Below are 20,432 nucleotides of genomic sequence, written 5' to 3'. Positions count from 1 at the left end.
AATAAAATTGAAAAATTGAATAAAACCGAAAATTTTAAAAATCGAAAAAATGTAAAATCGATAAATTTAAAAACTGAAAACTCGAATTAAGAAATTGAAAAACTGAAGAAGTGGCTAAATCAAGAAGTCGAGAAATCAAAACAATGAAAAGTTAGAAATCAAGAAATGGGAAAATCCAAAAATTGAAAAACCGAAAAATCTAAAACCAAGAAGTCGGAAAATCGAAAAATTGAATTGAAGTCGAAAAATGGAATATTTAAAAACGCCTGAAATTGAAAAATTGCAATATTAAAAAACTGAGAAATCGAATAATTGAAAAATCATTCGAAAAACCGAAAAAATCGAACTCGAAAATTCGAAAAATTGAAATATTAAAAAATTAAAAAATCGTAAAATTGAAAATCAAAAAAACCGTGAAATCCAAAAATTTTAAATTTAAAAAATGAAAAATTGACGAATCGGGAAACCGAAAAGTCAAAAAGCAAAAAAATCGAAAAACTGGGAAATTGAAAAATTGAAAAGCCGAAACAAATTTTTCGATGTTCCAATTTTTCTGTCGCAGAGCCAAAAAATCGAAACACCGAAAAATTGAAACATCGGTACATCGAAACATCCAGAGATCGAGAAATCGAAAAGTTGGGAAATCGAACAATCAAGAAAAAAAACGAAACATCGAAATCTTGATAAATTGTAAAATCGAACAACTAAAAAAACGGAAAATTAAAAAATTGGACAACTGAAAAACTGAGAAATCAAGAAGTCGAGAATTTGAGACAATGAAAAGTTGACAAATCAAGAAATGGGAAAATCGAAAAATCGAAAAGTCGAAAAATGGAAAATTTAAAAATGCCTAAAATAATAATAAAACAAAATTATAAAATTGAATAAAACCGAAAATTTGAAAAATCGAAAAAGTGTAAAATCGATAAATTTAAAAACTGAAAACTCGAAAAATTAAGAAATTGAAAAACTGAAGAAGTGGCTAAATCAAGAATTCGAGAAATCAAAACAATGAAAAGTTAGAAATCAAGAAATGGGAAAATCCAAAAATTGAAAAACCGAGAAGTCGGAAAATCGAAAAATTGAACTGAAGTCGAAAAATGGAATATTTAAAAACGCCTGAAATTGAAAAATTGCAATATTAAAAAACTGAGAAATCGAAAAATTGAAAAATCATTCGAAAAACCGAAAAAATAGAACTCGAAAATTCGAAAAATTGAAACATTAAAAATAAAAAAAATCGAGAAATCCAAAAAGTAAAAATTTAAAAAATGAAAAATTGACGAATCGGGAAACCGAAAAGTCAAAAAGCTAAAAAATCGAAAAACTGGAAAATTGAAAAATTGAAAAGCCGAAACAAATTTTTCGATGTTCCAATTTTTCTGTCGCAGAGCCAAAAAATCGAAACACCGAAAAATTTAAACATCGGTACATCGAAACATCAAGAGATCGAGAAATCGGAAAGTTGGGAAATCGAACAATTAAAAATTGAAAAATTTTGAATGTGAAAAAATCAAAAAACTGAAAAATTGGGGAAATTGAACAATCAAGAAAAAAAAACGAAACATCGAAATCTTGATAAATTGTAAAATCGAAAAACTAAAAAAAAACGAAAAATTAAAAAATTGGACAATGTAAAGTTGACAAATCAAGAAATGGGAAAATCGAAAAATCAAAAAGTCGAAAAATGGAAAATTTAAAAATGCCAAAAATAACAATAAAATAAAATTGAAAAATTGAATAAAACCGATAATTTGAAAAATCGAAAAAGCGTAAAATCGATAAATTTAAAAACTGAAAACTCGAAAAATTAAAAAATTGAAAAACTGAAGAAGTGGCTAAATCAAGAATTCGAGAAATCAAAACAATGAAAAGTTAGAAATCAAGAAATGGGAAAATCCAAAAATTGAAAAACCGAAAAATCTAAAACCAAGAAGTCGGAAAATCGAAAAATTGAACTGAAGTCGAAAAATGGAACATTTAAAAACGCCTGAAATTGAAAAATCGCAATATTAAAAAACTGAGAAATCGAAAAATTGAAAAATCATTCGAAAAACCGAAATCATTCGAAAAACCGAAAAAATCGAACTCGAAAATTCGAAAAATTGAAACATTAAAAATAAAAAAAAAACGTAAAATTGAAAATAAAAAAAAACGAGAAATCCAAAAATTTAAAATTTAAAAAATGAAAAATTGACGAATCGGGAAACCGAAAAGTCAAAAAGCTAAAAAATCGAAACACCGAAAAATTGAAAGATCGGTACATCGAAACATCAAGAGATCGAGAAATCGAAAGGTTGGGAAATCGAACAATTAAAAATTGAAAAATTTTGAATGTGAAAAAATCAAAAAACTGAAAAATTGGGGAAACTGAACAATCAAAAAAAAAAAAAACGAAACATCGAAATCTTGATAAATTGTAAAATCGAAAAACTAAAAAAAAGCGGAAAATTAAAAAATTGGACAATGTAAAGTTGACACATCAAGAAATGGGAAAATCGAAAAATCAAAAAGTCCAAAAATGGAAAATTTAAAAATGCCAAAAATAATAATAAAATAAAATTGAAAAATTGAATAAAACCGAAAATTTGAAAAATCGAAAAAGCGTAAAATCGATAAATTTAAAAACTGAAAACGCGAAAAATTAAGAAATTGAAAAACTGAAGAAGTGGCTAAATCAAGAAGTCGGAAAATCGAAAAATTGAACTGAAGTCGAAAATGGAATATTTAAAAACGCCTGAAATTGAAAAATTGAGAAATAGAATAAATGTAAATGTATTTGTATTCAGGGAATTTCCGTCAATAAAGCATTATTATTATTATTATTTATCGTAAAATTGAAAAAATAAAAAAAAAACGAGAAATTGAGAAATCGAAAATTTTAAAAATGAAAAATTGAAAAATCAAAAAATTGAGGAATCGAGAAATCGAAAATTCAAGAAATTGTAGTATTCCAAAAACTGAATCGTCGAAAAATTGAAAAATCTAAAAACTGAAAGACAGAAAAATCAAAAAGTCGAAAAGAGGAAAATTTTAAAACGTCTAAAATTGAAAAATTGAGAAATCGGGAAATAGAAACATCAATGGATCGAGAAATCGGAAAGTCGGAAAGTTGAAAAATCAAGACATCGAAATAGCCAAAAGCCGAAAAATTAAAAACTGAATAAAACCGAAAATTTGAAAAATCGGAAAACTGTAAAATTGAAAAATTTTAAAACTGAAAAATCGAAAAATTAAAAAATTGAAAAACTGAAAAAGTGGGTAAATCAAGAAGTCGAGAAATCGAAACAATGGAAAGTTGAGAAATCAAGAAATGGGAAAATCCAAAAATTGAAAAACCGAAAATCTAAAACCATGAAGTCGAAAAATCGAAAAATTGAACTGAAAAATTGAAAAATAGAGTGGTCGAGAAATCCAAACATTGAAAAATCGAAATCGAAAAATGGAAAATTTAAAAACGCCTAAAATTGAAAAATTGAGAAATCGAATAAATGTATTTGTAGTCAGTGAATGTCCACCAATAAAGCGTTATTATTATTATTACTAATCCAGAAGTTGAGAAAAATTTAAAATCGGAAAACCGACAAACCGAACATCGAAAAATCGTAAAATTGAAAAATCGAAAAATTAAGAACCCATAAAATCCCAAAAATTGAATTGTTGAAAAACTGGGGAATCGAAAAATTGAATAACCGAGAAATGGAAACACCGGAAAATTGAAATATCAAGAGATCGAGAAATCGAAAAATGGAAAATTTAAAAACGCCAAAAATTGAAAAATTGAGAAATTGAATAAATGTAAATGTATTATTGTATTCAGGGAATTTCCGTCAGTATAGCATTGATATTATTATTGTTAATCGAAAAGTTGAAAAATTTTTAAAATCGGAAAATCGACATGTGGAGAAATCGAGAAATCTAAAACTTTAAAAATGAAAAATTGAAAAATCATAAAATTGTGGAATCGAGAAATCGAAAAATCAAGACACTGAAACATCCCAAAACTGAACTGTCGAAAAATTGGGAAATCGGTAAATTGAAAAATTGGAACATATTTTTCGATGTTCTGATTTTTCAGTCGCAGAGCCGAAAAATTGAAACTTCGGGAACTCGAAAAATCAAGATATCGAAATAGCCCAAAATCGAAAAATCGAAAAATTGATCAATCAAAAAACGAAACATCAAAATCTTGATAAATTGTAAAATCGAAAAATTGGAATATCGAAAAATTGAAACATCAAAAATTAAAAATTTGAAAAATGGAAGAATTGAAAAAGAAAAAATCTAAAACCGAGTAGTTGAAAAATTGAAAAACTGAAAAATGAAAATTTGAGAAGTCGAGAAAACGAAGCACTGAAAAATCAGGACATCAAGAAATGAGAAAAACGAAAAAATGAAAATTTAAAAACACCTAAAACTGAAACATTGAAAAATCGAAAAATTTAGAAATTGAATAAATAATCGAAAAATAAAAAATAGAAAAATTAAAAATTTCAAATAAAATGAAAAATTGAGAAATTGAAAAGCTCAAAAATTGAAAAAACAAAAAATCGTTATACAATTTTGATTTTTTTTTTCAAAAATCTAGATAACTAGGACAAAAATTCAACACGGAGTCGTAAACCACAAGTTCAGAACGATGCCACTTTCTAACATTTTAAATAACATTTATTTGGCAAAATTGTAAGATGACATACATTTGAGGGAGGGGAGGGGGTGGGGTCGTAAACGGATAAATTTGGATTACAAGATTTCAAAGCCAAGTTGTAAATGTTACAAGTTTGATTTTTTCTGGATGCCTAATGTAAAACTCAGAGTACGTTATTTCATAAAATTTAAATAGCATTTTCTATTGTAAAATTTGTAGATGATGTCGAGATAACATGAAAGTAGCCACTACTCGCTTACGCTCGGGAAGTAAAAATTATGCTTATGTTATTTTCAGCCAACATAAAAACATAAAAGTTCCAAAATAGTTTGTAATGTTTTTACAATGATTTTTACAATTCAATATAATTCCAATAATTTCAATAAATTCCATTGTGTACAAAGCAGCCTCAAGAATTCTAAGAACTCCGTTGCACAATAAGATAGTTCTGAGACCAATTCTGTCATAACGTACGATGGAATTACGTAATTTCCGTCAACTTAGTTTTATCGGATGCGCGCGCATCTTGCCAAAACTTTTGACAAAGCCAGTTTTACAAAGCACACTTTTGTAAATTCGGACTTTTTCGACCTAGTCACAAAAATGATCCGCATCGTGTACCAAATATGCGTGTTTTATATTTGTTGCTGTGACCTATAAACACCGCTATAATTTATAATCTTCATGAATCAAAGGAGGAAAGTATTGCAAATCCTTATTTAAGTAGAAATGTGTCTTAACCTTCCTCTCACTACAGAGACAGAGATACAAGCACATAAAGGCCAAAACCATTTTCTAACTAACAATTCATATTACTCACGCAATACATAATATCAGAATGACGTATTTCATCTTGTGCACAATACAAAAAAAAAATGGCAATAATGTGTTACATATATACAAATAACCAATTACAAAACAGCAGTGTTAAAATTTTTGACAGGAGGCACGTGGAATCTCCAGAGCTAAATAAACGGAAATTAGGTTAGCTATGACTGTCAATTAGTGTCACGTTCATGAAAGTACAAAGTTAAATCGTCTCCTTTCCCAAAATCTATAAAATTTAAGTAAATTGGAAATGTTTATATTACTTAAAATAAGGCAACCCCTTATGTCGATTTTCGTGGTTCTATTGGTACTTTGCGGTAGAAATTTGGCCAAAAAATTTGCCCAAAAGACAATGAAGAGATAAATCCTCATTTATGGACTGGATGTTGTTTAATCAAGCGTTTTAGTCCTTTTTTAGCACCAAGTGCAACCCAAAGGTGCAACCATACAATTATTTTTAATGTAAATGTTTAAGAATTTTTTGTTTAATTAAAAGGTAAGGTAGCGCACCATCGAGCGCACCAGACTCAGGCTCATTTTTTAGATCTTACATAACTACCAACATTTGCAAAGTGAAGGTCAACCGAAACCTAAAAGCAAAAGGCTGCAAATATTCCACGAAAAGTGAACGTCCTGGACCAAATTGAAAAAATCGTTCGTCCCACGTCTCGCCTTACTTTTAGTCTGTTTTTCGTTAGTCAGAAAAATGTCATCACGCGAGTTATCATTATCATTATCACCCTCGCCGTTCCCGTTTTTTCCCATTTCCCCGTCGCCACAACTTCCAATCTCGAACACCAAACCCATTAACTCATTCAGTCCAGTCTAAATTTACACCGCGTCCAAAAATACCACTCACATGTGTGAACTGCTGCAGAATCCTGGCGTGCTCTTCCTGATAAGCCTTCCGCACCTTCCTCTTCTCCGCGTACAGGCTGTTCAGCGTGTCCAGGAGCTTGGACTCGATCGTGTCCGCGTTCTGCTTGATCAGCTTGCCCGTGGTGTCCAGCTCCTCCATCATCGTCTTCCAGGTGGAGGCCACCAGACTGCCTTGCAGCTCGTCGCCGCGGTCCATCTTCAGGCCCTGCGTGGCCACCGAGCCCAGCGCCACCGCGTAGTCCCTGTCGCAGCGCACCTTGCTCAGGATGCACCTCTTCATGGAGTCCAGGAGGCGCAGCTCGGCGTCCTGTCGGGAGAGGAGCGCCTCGTGGGCGCTCTTCCCCTGCAAGTTGCTCGAGAAACCCATCGCGCTTACATAATGCCACTGTTAGCACATGGTGACGACGGCACTGGCGCGGAAAATCGGCACTTGCACTTGGGTTCTCTTCTGGAACGGGTTCAGCGGTTGGGCGACGTGTCCGACGCGCACACTGAAACGTGGTACTGGGTACTACCGAGCTAGACAAAACATTGCGGACCTCTTAGGTGTGTTGGCGATTGGGTGATGGCTCGAGCGCTGTTTCGCTGGCTATTTTGAACCGAGACTACCTGGACATGGGGCGGCATCTTTGTGCCGGCCACGCAGACAACAATAGAAAGTCGACTGGGTTTGGCGGCGGTGACGTGTGCGATGGGCGGAATAATGGGTGGACGGGGCGAGGAGATAAGCGGCTGCTGGTTTCTTTGTTGAGGATTTTCTTGTAATTGTTTAGTTTGGGAACAGGGCGAACACGAGTTGAGCGGTTTGGACGCGACAGATAAAAGGAAGCCAGTTAGCAGTGGCGGGGCTATATTTTAACGCAATTTTGCACCAAATTGAGCCCAGTTTTTTTGGGTGGATCACGCTTGCGGCTTGAGACGGATGCTCGCCGTAAGAACTTCCCCAAGATTTATAGTTTTTTATTTTATTTGATGATACTACCAAAAAAAAACAGAGTTAGTTAAAAAAAATTGTGGAAGGTTATTTTGACATAAATTCTCTCGCCCTTGAAGTATATTCCGATAAATTCCGCATTTTTAAAAACTTATAACTGTTAACTTCTATAAAGTCAGTTTTTAAATATGAAATATATTTAAACCAGATAATTAACGGGAAAAATGTAGACATGTCAATTTCTCAGTGTACACTTAAGGGGGAACGCTAGACGAGAGACAAGTTTGAATTGGGCGCCATTTAAACGCAACCAGCAATTCTTATCATTCTTATCTTCCATTTTTAAACGCTCTGTATTTTTGCTCGATAAAAATGATAAATGCTAAGTTATATAATAAATGCTCAGTTAAAAAATAAATTCTCAGTAAAAATAATATATGCTTGGTGAAATAATAGCTGCTTAGTTAAATTAATAACTGTTCAGTTAAATAAGGAATGCTTAGTAAGAACCCGTCAAGTGCAGCACAACAAATAATACTCCCGCAGAAGGCGCAAATTGAAAAATGAAATATACTTAAAATAGACAACAAATCGTAAAAATCGAAAAATCAAAAACTTTAAAAATCGAAAAATCAAAACACCCAAAAATCGAAACATTAAAAAATCAAAAAATTAAAATATCTGAAAATTGAAAATCCAGAAATTGAAAAGTTCTCAATATTCAAATCCTGAAAAATTGAGTATTGAAAACTTGAAAAATTGAGAAATCCAAGCATCGAAAAATAGAAAAATCGAAAAATGTAAAATTTAAAAAATCCAAAAATTGAAAAATTGAGAAATAAAAGAAAAGAAAAATCAAAAATTTAAAAATTCGAAAAATTGAAAAATTATAATATCGAAAAATTGAAAAATTAAAATATCGAAAAATTGAAGAATTGGGAAATCGAAACACTAAAAAAATCAAAAAAACAAAAATCTAAAATTCGAAAATCAAAAAATTGAACACTCGAAAAGCCAAAAAGTCGAAAAATCGAAACATCGGAATGTTCAAAAACTTAAACATCGAGAAATCGAAACATCAACAGTAGAGGAGTCAAAAAATAAAAAAATTAATAAATCAAATTAGACCAAAATTGAAAAAACGAAAAGTTAATAATTGAAAAATTGAAACATTTTAAATGAAAAAAAAACGGTAAACCGAAAAATTGAAAAATCTAAAAATCGAGAAACTGAACAATCTAAAAATTAAACAATTTAAAAATCGAACAATTGGAAAACCAAAAAATCTAAACCTAGAACTTGAAAAATTGAATAATCGACAAAAAAAACAAAAAAATTAAAGGAAAATCTAGAACTTAAAAATTGAAAAATTAAAATACCTATCCAAAAATTGAAAAACCGAGAAATCGAAACATCAAAAAATGGAAAAATTGAAGAACCGAAACATTGCAAAATCCCAGAACTGAAATACTGAAAAACTGAAAAATGGAAGGAAAATTGAAAAATCGAAAAATTGAAAAAATTCAAAACTGAAATCTTGAAAAACTGAAAAATGGAAAGAAAATTGAAGAATCGGAAAAGTGAAAAAATCCAAAACTGAAACATTGAAAAATTCAGAAATGGAAAAATTGAAAAATCACAATTGAAGGAAGAATTGAAAAATCGAGAAATAGAGAAATGGGAAAATCAAAAAATCAGTTACTCTACTCGGTTTTAAAGTCGATTCTTCGATTTTTTAAATTTTTTAATTTTTTGATTTTACTGTTTTTCGATTTTTCAAATTTTCGATTTTATAGTTTATCAAGATTTTGATGTTTCGTTTTTTTATTGTTTATTTTCCCAACTTTCTCAATTTTTCAATTTTTCGATTTTTTTACGCATTAAATTTTTAATTTTTCCGACTTTTTGATTTCTTGACTTCTTGATGTTTCGTTTTCCCTATGTTTCAATTTATTGGTGTCTCGATTTCTCGATTCGTCAATTTTTCGATTTTTTAGTTTTTCATTTTTAAATTTTCGATTTCTCGTTTTTTTTTTTTGATTTTTCAGTTTTACGATTTTTAATGTTAGGTTTCTCTACTTGTCAGTTTTCCGGTTTAAAAAATTTTTCAACCTATCGATTGTTAATAGTAATAATAATGCTTTATTGACGAACATTTCCTGAGTATATGTACAATTATAATACATTTATTCGATTTCTCAAGTTTTCAATTTTAGGCGTTTTTAAATTTTCCATTTCTTGACCTCTCGATTTTTCAATTTTTCACCTTTGTCAGTTCTTTAATTTTTCGACTTCTTGTTTTTAGATTTTTTGAATTTTCCAATTTCTTAATTTCTCAACTTGTTATTGTTTCGATTTCTCGACTTCTCGATTCTCAGTTTTTCAATTTTTTAATTTTTCGATTTTTCTGTTTTCCAGTTTTTAAATTTTTGGATTTTACAGTTTTTCGATTTTTCATTTTTTGGAATTTACAATCAAGAATTGACGGATTTCCCTGAATACAAATACATTTCCAATACTTTTATTCGATTTCTCAATTTTTCAACATTCCAATTTTGAGAATTTTTAAGTTTTTCGATTTTCTAAATGTTGGATTTTTCGATATTTCAAGTTTTCGGATTTCTTTCGAACAGGAGCCTATTCTCACCTTTTTGGGAAAGTTCGGTAATAAAAGTTCTCAATATTCAAATCCTGCAAAATTGAGTATTAAAAACTTGAAAAATCGAGAAATCCAAGCATCGAAAAATAGTAAAATTGAAAATTGTAAAATTTAAAAAATCCAAAAATTGAGAAATAAAAGAAAAGAAAAATCAAAAATTTAAAAATTCGAAAAATTGAAAAATTCTAATATCGAAAAATTGAAAAATTGGGAAATCGAAACACCAAAAAAATCAAAAAAACAAAAATCTAAAATTCAAAAATCAAAAAATTGAACACTCGAAAAGCCAAAAAGTCGAAAAATCGAACCATCGGATTGTTCAAAAACTGAAACATTGAGAAATCAAAACATCAACAGTAGAGTCAAAAAATCAAAAAATTAAGAAATCAAATTAGACCAAAATTGAAAAATCGAAAAGTTAATAATTGAAAAATTGAAACATTTTAAATGAAAAAAAAAACGGTAAACCGAAAAATTGAAAAATCTAAAAATCGAGAAATTGAACAATCTAAAAATTAAACAATTTAAAAGTCGAAGAATTGGAAAACCAAAAAATCTAAACGGAGAACTTGAAAAATCGAATAATCGACAAATCAAAACATCAAGGAAAACAAAAAAATTAACGGAAAATCTAGAACTTAAAAAATGAAAAATTAAAATACCTATCGAAAAATTGAAAAACCGAGAAATCGAAACATCAAAAAATGGAAAAATTGAAGAACCGAAACATTGCAAAATCCCAGAACTGAAATACTGAAAAACTGAAAAATTGAAGGAAAATTGAAAAATCGAAAAAATGAAAAAATTCAAAACTGAAATCTTGAAAAACTGAAAAATGGAAAGAAAATTGAAGAATCGGAAAAGTGAAAAAATCCAAAACTGAAACATTGAAAAATTCAGAAATCGAAAAATTGAAAAATCACAATTGAAGGAAGAATTGAAAAATCGAGAAATAGAGAAATGGGAAAATCAAAAAATCAGTTACTCTACTCGGTTTTAAAGTCGATTCTTCGATTTTTTAAATTTTTAAATTTTTTGATTTTACTGTTTTTCGATTTTTCAAATTTTCGATTTTATAGTTTATCAAGATTTTGATGTTTCGTTTTTTTATTGTTTATTTTCCCAAATTTCTCAGTTTTTCAATTTTTCGATTTTTTTACGCATTAAGTTTTTAATTTTTCCGACTTTTTGATTTCTTAACTTCTTGATGTTTCGTTTTCCCTATGTTTCAATTTATTGGTGTCTCGATTTCTCGATTCGTCAATTTTTCGATTTTTTAGTTTTTCATTTTTAAATTTTCGATTTCTCGTTTTTTTTTTGATTTTTCAGTTTTACGATTTTTAATGTTAGGTTTCTCTACTTGTCAGTTTTCCGGTTTAAAAAATTTTTCAACCTATCGATTGTTAATAGTAATAATAATGCTTTATTGACGAAAATTTCCTGAGTATATGTACAATTATAATACATTTATTCGATTTCTCAAGTTTTCAATTTTAGGCGTTTTTAAATTTTCCATTTTTCGACTTCTTGATTTTTCAATGTTTCGATTTCTCGACCTCTCGATTTTTCAATTTTTCACCTTTGTCAGTTCTTTAATTTTTCGACTTCTTGTTTTTAGATTTTTTGAATTTTCCAATTTCTTAATTTCTCAACTTGTTATTGTTTCGATTTCTCGACTTCTCGATTCTCAGTTTTTCAATTTATAATTTTTCAGTTTTTCAGTTTTTAAATTTTTAGATTTTACAGTTTTTCGATTTTTCATTTTTTGGAATTTACAATCAAGAATTGACGGAAATTCTCTAAATACAAATACATTTACAAAACTTTTATTCTATTTCTCAATTTTTAAACATTCCAATTTTGAGAATTTTTAAGTTTTTCAATTTTTTAAATTTTCTATTTTCGACTACTCGGTTTTAGAGTCGATTCTTCGATTTTTAAATTTTTTAATTTTACTGTTTTTCGGTTTTTCAAATTTGCGATTTTACAATTTATCAAGATTTGGATGTTTCGTTTTTTTTATTGTTTAATTTCCCCATTTCTCAATTTTTCGATTTTTTTACATTTTAAATTTTTAATTTTTCCGACTTTTTGATTACATGACCTCTCGATGTCTCGTTTTCCGTATGTTTCAATTTATCGGTGGTTCGATTTCTCGATTATTCATTCGATTTTTTGGCTCTGTGGCTGAAAAATCGGAACATCGAAAAATATGTTTTGGGATTTTTCCGTTTTATGATTTTTCGATTTCTCGGTTCCTCAATTTTTCGATCTATCAATTTTTTCCTCTTTTCGACTTTTTGATTTATCGTTTTTCCCATTTCTTGATTTCTCGATTTTTCAATGTTTCGATTTCTCGAGCTCTCGATTTTTCAATTTTTCACCTTTGTCAGTTCTTTAATTTTTCGACTTCTTGTTTTTAGATTTTTTGGATTTTACAATTTCTTAATTTCTCAACTTGTTATTGTTTCGATTTCTCGACTTCTCGTTTCTCAATTTTTCAACATTCCAATTTTGAGAATTTATAAGTTTTTCGATTTTCTAAATGTTGGATTTTTCGATATTTCAAGTTTTCGGATTTCTTTCGAACAGGAGCCTATTCTCACCTTTTTGGGAAAGTGGGGTAATAAAAGTTTTCAATATTCAAATCCTGCAAAATTGAGTATTCAAAACTTGAAAAATCGAGAAATCCAAGCATCAAAAAATAGTAAAATTGAAAATTGTAAAATTTAAAAAATCCAAAAATTGAGAAATAAAAGAAAAGAAAAATCAAAAATTTAAAAATTCGAAAAATTGAAAAATTATAATATCGAAAAATTGAAAAATTGGGAAATCGAAACACCAAAAAAATCAAAAAAACAAAAATCTAAAATTCAAAAATCAAAAAATTGAACACTCGAAAAGCCAAAAAGTCGAAAAATCGAAACATCAGATTGTTCAAAAACTGAAACATTGAGAAATCAAAACATCAACAGTAGAGTCAAAAAATCAAAAAATTAAGAAATCAAATTAGACCAAAATTGAAAAATCGAAAAGTTAATAATTGAAAAATTGAAACATTTTAAATGAAAAAAAAAACGGTAAACCGAAAAATTGAAAAATCTAAAAATCGAGAAATTGAACAATCTAAAAATTAAACAATTTAAAAGTCGAAGAATTGGAAAACCAAAAAATCTAAACCGAGAACTTGAAAAATCGAATAATCGACAAATCAAAACATCAAGGAAAACAAAAAAATTAACGGAAAATCTAGAACTTAAAAATTGAAAAATTAAAATACCTATTCAAAAATTGAAAAACCGAGAAATCGAAACATCAAAAAATGGAAAAATTGAAGAACCGAAACATTGCAAAATCCCAGAACTGAAATACTGAAAAACTGAAAAATGGAAGGAAAATTGAAAAATCGAAAAAATGAAAAAATTCAAAACTGAAATCTTGAAAAACTGAAAAATGGAAAGAAAACTGAAGAATCGGAAAAGTGAAAAAATCCAAAACTGAAACATTGAAAAATTCAGAAATCGAAAAATTGAAAAATCACAATTGAAGAAAGAAATGAAAAATCGAGAAATAGAGAAATGGGAAAATCAAAAAATCAGTTAATCGAAAACTGAGAAATCGAAAAATTTAGAAACGTCAAAAATTGAAAACTGAAAAATAAAAAAATTTAAAAATCGTAAAACTGAAACGTCGGAAAATTGAGAAATCGAAATCGAGCAAAACTGAAGTATCGTAAAGTTAATAAATTGAAAAACTGCAAATTTTTGAAAACAAAAAATCTGAAAAATCTAAAATGCAAAACTCAAAAGTGAAATGCAAATATCGAAAAACTGAAGAACCGAGAAACTGAAAAATGACCATTTCGATTTCTCATTTTTTCGACTTTTCTGCTTTGGAATTTTTCAATTTGATTTTTCAATTTTTCGGTTCTTCAAATTTTCGCTTTCCCAATTTTTGCATTTTTCATCTCAATTTTTCGATTCGTCAAATTTTCGATTTTCCGATTTTTTCATTTTTCATTTCTTAATTTTCTGATGTTTCAGTTTTACAGTTTTTCCATTTTTTACGTTCTAAATTTTAGATTTTTTCTTTTTGGACTTTTCGATTTCTCGACTTTTTTCAATGTTTCGATTTCTTTACTTCTCGATTTCTCGTTTTTTCGATTTTTTGGTTTTTATGCTTCTGTTTTTCGAATTTTCAGGTTTTTTTTTCCAATTTTTCGATATTCCGATTTCTTGATTTTTCAATTTTTCGATGTTTCAGTTTTAGAATTCAACTGAAAAACTGAAATATCAAGAAATCGGAACGTCGAAAAATTGAGAAATCGAAACATCGGGAATTTGAAAGAACAAAAAAAAGAAGAAATGAAGAAGTGAACACTTCAAAAGAAGAAACATCAAAAAATAATTTACGGAACGAAAAATTGAAAAAATCAGAAGTTCACAAATTGAAGAAAGGAATGAACTGAAAATGTTAAAAGATAGCAAAAAATTGAAGAAACGAAAAACTGGAAAACACAAAAGACGAAAAATCGCAAAATTAACTGAAGAAAAGAAAAACTGGCAATTTCAAACATAAAAAATGGACTAATTATTTGAAGAAAGGAATAAGTGAAAAATGAAAGATCAAAAAATTGGAAAACAATTTTACCTTTTTGCCTATTTTTCAACTGTCTGCTAATATAAAATCCACAACCCATAAAATGAGTGACTAATTTCATTGGCTCTTAATTAAAGACGAATTTCATCTTGACTAACATGACATTTTGTAACAGACAAAAGTGAAATTATTGTACGTAGTTTGTGCATTTTATCGAATTTACAGAAAATTTTAAAATGTTAAGAATTGTTCTAAATTTGCATTTTGTTCGAAAATATCCCAAACTTTTGAAAAATAGGATTAAAGTGATTAAAATTTTGCCGTTCCTGATTTAATCAATAAAATAAATTAAACATTGATTAATTTTTTTGAGTCACCTGTATAGGCAAATCTAAAAAATATTAATGCAATGTTAAATCACAAGTAAAAACTCATCATATTTTGTGCATTTTGGGTACATTTAGGAATTTAACTCGCTACTATGGAAATTCGCAATTAATCACCGTCAAATTTCATAAGTTTTTGTAAGATTAATAGGGTCAAAATCAGTCTTATCTTACCACGTAGTACCCGCCCGCTATTTCCTCAGAGGAAATGTCATTTTCCAAAATCACTCTTCCTTACCAAGTACTCACCCCGCCCACCCGCCCGCTATTTTCTCATAGCATGTCATTTGCCAAAATAAGACTTGTTAGCAGTGGCGCAGCTAACTTCCACTGCGCCCCCCCCGCAGTTTATAGTAAGCGCCCCCATACACCAAATTTAAAAAGTAATATAAAATTAATATGAAATTACTGGTTTACCAGTAGTGGCGCCGAATAACACAGGTTTATAAATAATAATAATTTATACACATAATAATTTTTAAAAATTGTTAATTTGGCTTCATTCGACGTTGTCGAGAGTTCATAAATTCGCGTATGACACTGTCGAGATCTAATTTTTGGGATCAATCACACTCAATGCTCAACACAGCTAAGTTGGTTAATCGTTTTTGACTCATCGTGCTTCGCAAATATGATTTAATTAATTTTAATTTAGAAAAAGATCTTTCTGCCGTTAAAAAATTATTGTCCATAAACAGAAACTTAGCAATATCTGTAATTTTAGTTATTTTTTGCTGAATAATTTCACCAACAACAATGTTTTTAAAACTAACGATTTGCCCACAGATTGCACTAGAAATATCTTCTTCGTATTTATTTGCCAACTTTGATGCTGCCTCCACAAATTTTTCGTCTGTACTATTCAACATTTCCTGTGGTTCCAGAAAAGAAAAATAGTTTCTGACGTTTTTCATGCTTTCAAACCTATCTTTAATTTGAATATTTAAAATATCAAGAGCAGGATAGAAAACGGTTGTTTTAAATTTTTCAGTGGGATCTTTGAAGACGGTATCTTCACATAATTCGTCATGAAACAGTTTTACTTTTTTTATACGTTTATTTGAAAAAGAATTGTTAATTTTACAGGTATCAGCACATTTCCTTGGTTCCTCCATTATTTGTTCAAAATTTTCACGTATACCTACTTTGAAATTTGTCTTTTAGATGTTCCATCCATTTACAAGCCTCATCTAAAGTAATATTTGAACTCTGTAAAGTTTTTGAGGCCAAATTAACATTTTCTAAAATTTTGCATTGAAATAGTAATAGAGCAACAAATTCAAATGAATCCATTTTTTTACGAAGAGCTACAGCTTCATCTATTTCACTTTTCTTTTTTGATGTTAAAATAATTTCAGCTCATAACTGTTGAGAGATTATATCTAATGATGACCATCTGGTGGGGCATAACTTTTTTAAAGTTTTTTGTATGACACACTTATCATTTTCTTTCATTTCAGTGTTGTTGTTGTTGTTGTTGCCATCTCGGTAAACTCTCACTGAAATAGACGTATATAGCATTTATTAAATCATAAAATGCCGAAATTCCTGGTACATTCTTAACAGAATCATTAAGGACTAAATTGAGCTTATGTGTAGCGCAGTGAACATATTCGGCGTAATGATGTTGTTTCAAGTTCTTCATTTTTTTTTATACCATTTTCCCGATTTTTAATTTTCATTTTCTGGATTTGATATCACAATTTTTCGTTTATTCAATTTTTCACATTTTCAATTCCTCGATTTTCCAATTTTCAGTATTTAGATTTTACAATAATTTTCGTGTTTTCGACCGCAATTTTTCGATCTTTAAGTTTCTCAATTTTTAATCTTTCGATTTTTGAATTTTCCGTTTCTTCAATTTCTCAAATTTTTAGATTTCTCGAAGCCTTCATTTTATACTTTTGCGTTTTTTCATTTTCAGTTTTCAATTTTTCTATTTTATAACTTTTCCATTTTGTTTATTCGGAAAGTAGAAAATTCGAAAAATTGAAAAATCGGAAAATTAAAAAATTGGAAAAAATTGAAGGAACAAAAAATTGCAAAATCGATAAAACGGAAAATCGAATGGAATTTGTTTTTACGATTTTTTAACTTCGATTTTTTAAACTTTTTAATCTGTATTTCAATTTTTCGATTTTTGGAATTTTCTGTTTTTCATATCTAGGTTTATCGATTTTTTTGAGTTTTTCGATTTTTCCGTTTATCTTTTCTTTTTTAAGTAAATATTTCAATTTTGAATTTTCCGATTTCGGCCTATTTCGATTTCTCGATCTTTTGAAGTCTCAAGTTTTCGATTTCGATTTCTTGGTTTTTCGATTTTCAAAATTTTCGATTTTTCTAGTATATATTTTAAATTTTCGATTTTTTAAATTTTTCATTTTTCCCTTTGATAATCTTTATGTTTCGATTTCCCGATTTTAATTTTTTAATGTGTTTCAATTTTTCCATTTTTGGAATTTTCGATTTCTCATATCTCAATTTTCCAATTTTAAAAATTTTTCGATTTCTCGATTTTTAAGTTTTCGCTCTCTCAATTTTAAACATCAGATTTTCGATATTTTCATTTTCCCGATTTTGTAATTTTCATTTTCTTGATTTTATATCACAATTTTTCATTTTTCCATTATCTTTATTTTTTCAATGTTTCTTTGGATTTTATAGTTTTTTGTTTATTCAATTTTTTACATTTTCAATCTTTGATTTTTTAAGTTCTTGATTTTTAATTTTTTTATATTTCGAAGCTTTCATTTTGTACTTTTTCAGCTTTACAATTTTTCTATTTTATAATTTTTCGATTTTGTCTATTCGAAAAGTTAAAAACTCGAAAAAATGAAAAACTGAAACAATGAAAAACTAAAAACCGAGAAACTTAAAAATCTAAAAAAAAATTAATGAATCGAAGAATGGGAAAGAAGAAAAACAATTCGAATTGAAAAATTGGAAAATCCAAAAATTGTAAAATCGAAAAATTATAGAATCTTGATAATTGTAAAGCCCAAAAATTGTGACATTCAAACACCGAAAAATTGAAAAATTCGAAAAACTGAAAAAGTGAACAACTTTAAAAATTATAATTATTAGGAGTGTTACATAATTAAAATGAAAACTAGAAAAACTGCAAATGAAAAATTAAAAAAAACGGAAAATTGAAAGCAGAAAATTGAAAAAATAAAGAAAATTAAAAACCCACAGGAAAAATTGCAAATCGAAAAATTGACGAAATTAAAAACTGTAAACTCGTGAAATTTGCAAAACTCTAAAATTTGAAACATCTAAAAGTTGGAAAATCAAAAACTGAAAAATTGAGAAATCGAAAATTTTCAAAAATCGAAAGATTGAAAAATCGAAATTTTGGAAAATCGAAAAACCGAGGAATTCAAACTGAAAAAAGATCGAGAATTCAAGATGTCGAAAAATCTAAATATCTAAAATTTAAAAAATAGAAAATCTACAATAACGAAAAATTAACATTTAAAAAAAACACAAAATCAAAAAGTCGAAAAATCGAGAAATTGAGAAATGGAAAAATGAAAATTTAGAAAAACCAAAAATTGAAAAGCATAAAAAAAATTAAAATCGGGTATTCGGAACGTAAAAAAATAAAATCGAAAAATTGAAAAATTTTAAATTTAAAAATTCGAAAACTTGAAAAACCGAAAAATCGATTTCCGGTAAGTCGAAAAATCAAAATTTAAAAAGTTGAAAAATGAAAATACCAAAAAACTGAAAAATATAGACATTCTCAAAATTGAAATGTTGAAAAATTGAGAAATCGAAAACTTGAAAAATCCAGAATCGAAAAAAAGAACGTAAAGTAAAAACATTTTAAAATCGAAAAAACGAAAAATCGAGATGTAAGAAATCGAAAATTCCAAAATCGAAAAATTGGAATACACGTTAAAAAGGTTAAAACCGGGAGATCGAAGCATAACAAAACATAAAATCGAAAAATGGAGAATTTTAAAAATCTAAAAATTTGAAGAAATAAAAAATTGAAAAATGGAAAAGCCGAGAAATCGAAATTAAAAAATTGAGACATCAAAAGATCCGAGAAATGGAGAAATCGAAATAGCCCGAAATCGAAAAACCGGAAAATTTATAACTGAAATACATATTTAAACTTAAAAAAACGATAAATCAAAACATTCAAAACTCGAAAAATCAGACATTTTAAAAATCGAAAGATCGAGAAATCGGTATATCAAAATTAAAAAATTGGAGATATTGAAAAATCCCAAAATTGGAACAACGAAAACTTGAGAAATCGAAAAACTGAAAAATCGATAAATTAGAAAGAGGAAAAATCGAAAAATCAAAGAACTGATTAATAGAGAAATTGAGAAATGTAAAAACGAATTTTTTTTTAAATTGCAAAAATTATAAAACTGAAATATCGAAAAATTAAGTAAACTAAAAATCGAGAAATCAAAAAATCGAAAAATTGTAATTCAATTTTGTTTTATTTTTCCACAAAAATTTCGATGTCGAAGTTAAAAATTCAACACGGATTCGTAGACCATAGGTACACTGTTACTTTTTTTTAAATTTATATAACATTTATTTCACAAAATTGTAGAACTGAAGAAACGAAAAATAGAAACATTGAAAAACTAGAAATCGAGAAAAAATTAATGTATCAAAGAATGAATTAAATCGAAAAATGTTCGTAAAGTCCAAAAACTAACATTCAAAGATCCAAAAACGAAGAATTGAGTAAGTGAACAACTCTAATAAAAATTATAATAATCATTACATATCTAAAATGAAAATTAGAAAACCTGCAAATCAAAAATTGAAGAAACGAAAAATTGAAAACAAAAAAAATTGAAAAATCCAAAAACTGAAAAATTTCAAATTGAGAAAAAGAAAAAATATAAAAACTCGTTCCTCGCGCGTTAAAATATCTCGATTATTGATCACCTTTATTAACAAACTTGTGCGTTAAATAGCTATTAATTTGCCTTGCTCAAATAAGACTGATTTTGGCAGACGCCATACCCTCTGAGAAACTAGAGGGCGGGTGGGCAGAGCTAGTACTTGCTTAGGTAAGACTGATTTTGTCCCTATTAAACTTGTAATAACTTGTTAAATTTAAAACGTGTTAAATTGCACATTTCCAGAGTAACCAGTTGAATTCCTAAATCTGATTGGATATTTATTTTTTAACAACTTAGTCATTAATTTTTCTGAGACACCCTATACCTATAAGCAAATTTGAAAACTATTAATTATATATTAAAAATAAACCACAAGCATCATATTTTGCACATTGAAGATAAGGTATATTCAGGAATATTTTGTAGTAACGTCATCAACATCTCCAAGATTTCAAAGGATTCCGTTTCATTAATTTTTTTGAGTCACGCTGTATATCTGTGCAAATCGAAAAAATATTAATAGAATGATAAAGATTCATCAGATGTGGCGCCATCTCACATTCAAATATTTAATTTGTACGCCTAATGACGTTGGTATTTTTATCAAAAATTCCCCCCT

At 28.1% G+C, this 20,432-nt stretch overlaps 1 protein-coding gene across 2 annotated transcripts in view; it reads right to left on the bottom strand.

Moving 5' to 3' along the window:
• LOC135125140 (tyrosine-protein kinase Fer) overlaps window positions 1–6,983 on the bottom strand; it is a 38,235-nt gene extending 31,252 nt beyond the window's left edge. Inside the window, exon 1 of one of the 2 annotated variants that reach the window (XM_064050497.1) lies at window positions 6,336–6,983. In XM_064050497.1, coding sequence (XP_063906567.1) covers window positions 6,336–6,722 — 387 coding nt within the window. In that variant the 5' untranslated portion in view covers window positions 6,723–6,983. The remainder of the gene's footprint in view (window positions 1–6,335) is intronic. The other variant, XM_064050498.1, reaches the window with a different exon arrangement.
• Between the last annotated feature and the right edge of the window lie 13,449 nt (window positions 6,984–20,432).

The sequence above is a fragment of the Zophobas morio genome, unplaced genomic scaffold, assembly GCF_036711695.1.
Source record: "Zophobas morio isolate AGI-343-1 ecotype UQ-CSIRO unplaced genomic scaffold, CSIRO_AGI_Zmor_V1 ptg000008l, whole genome shotgun sequence".
NCBI lineage: Eukaryota > Metazoa > Arthropoda > Insecta > Coleoptera > Tenebrionidae > Zophobas > Zophobas morio.
The sequence above is the reverse complement of the archived record's forward strand: the minus strand, read 5'-3'. Positions and strand labels throughout refer to the sequence as shown.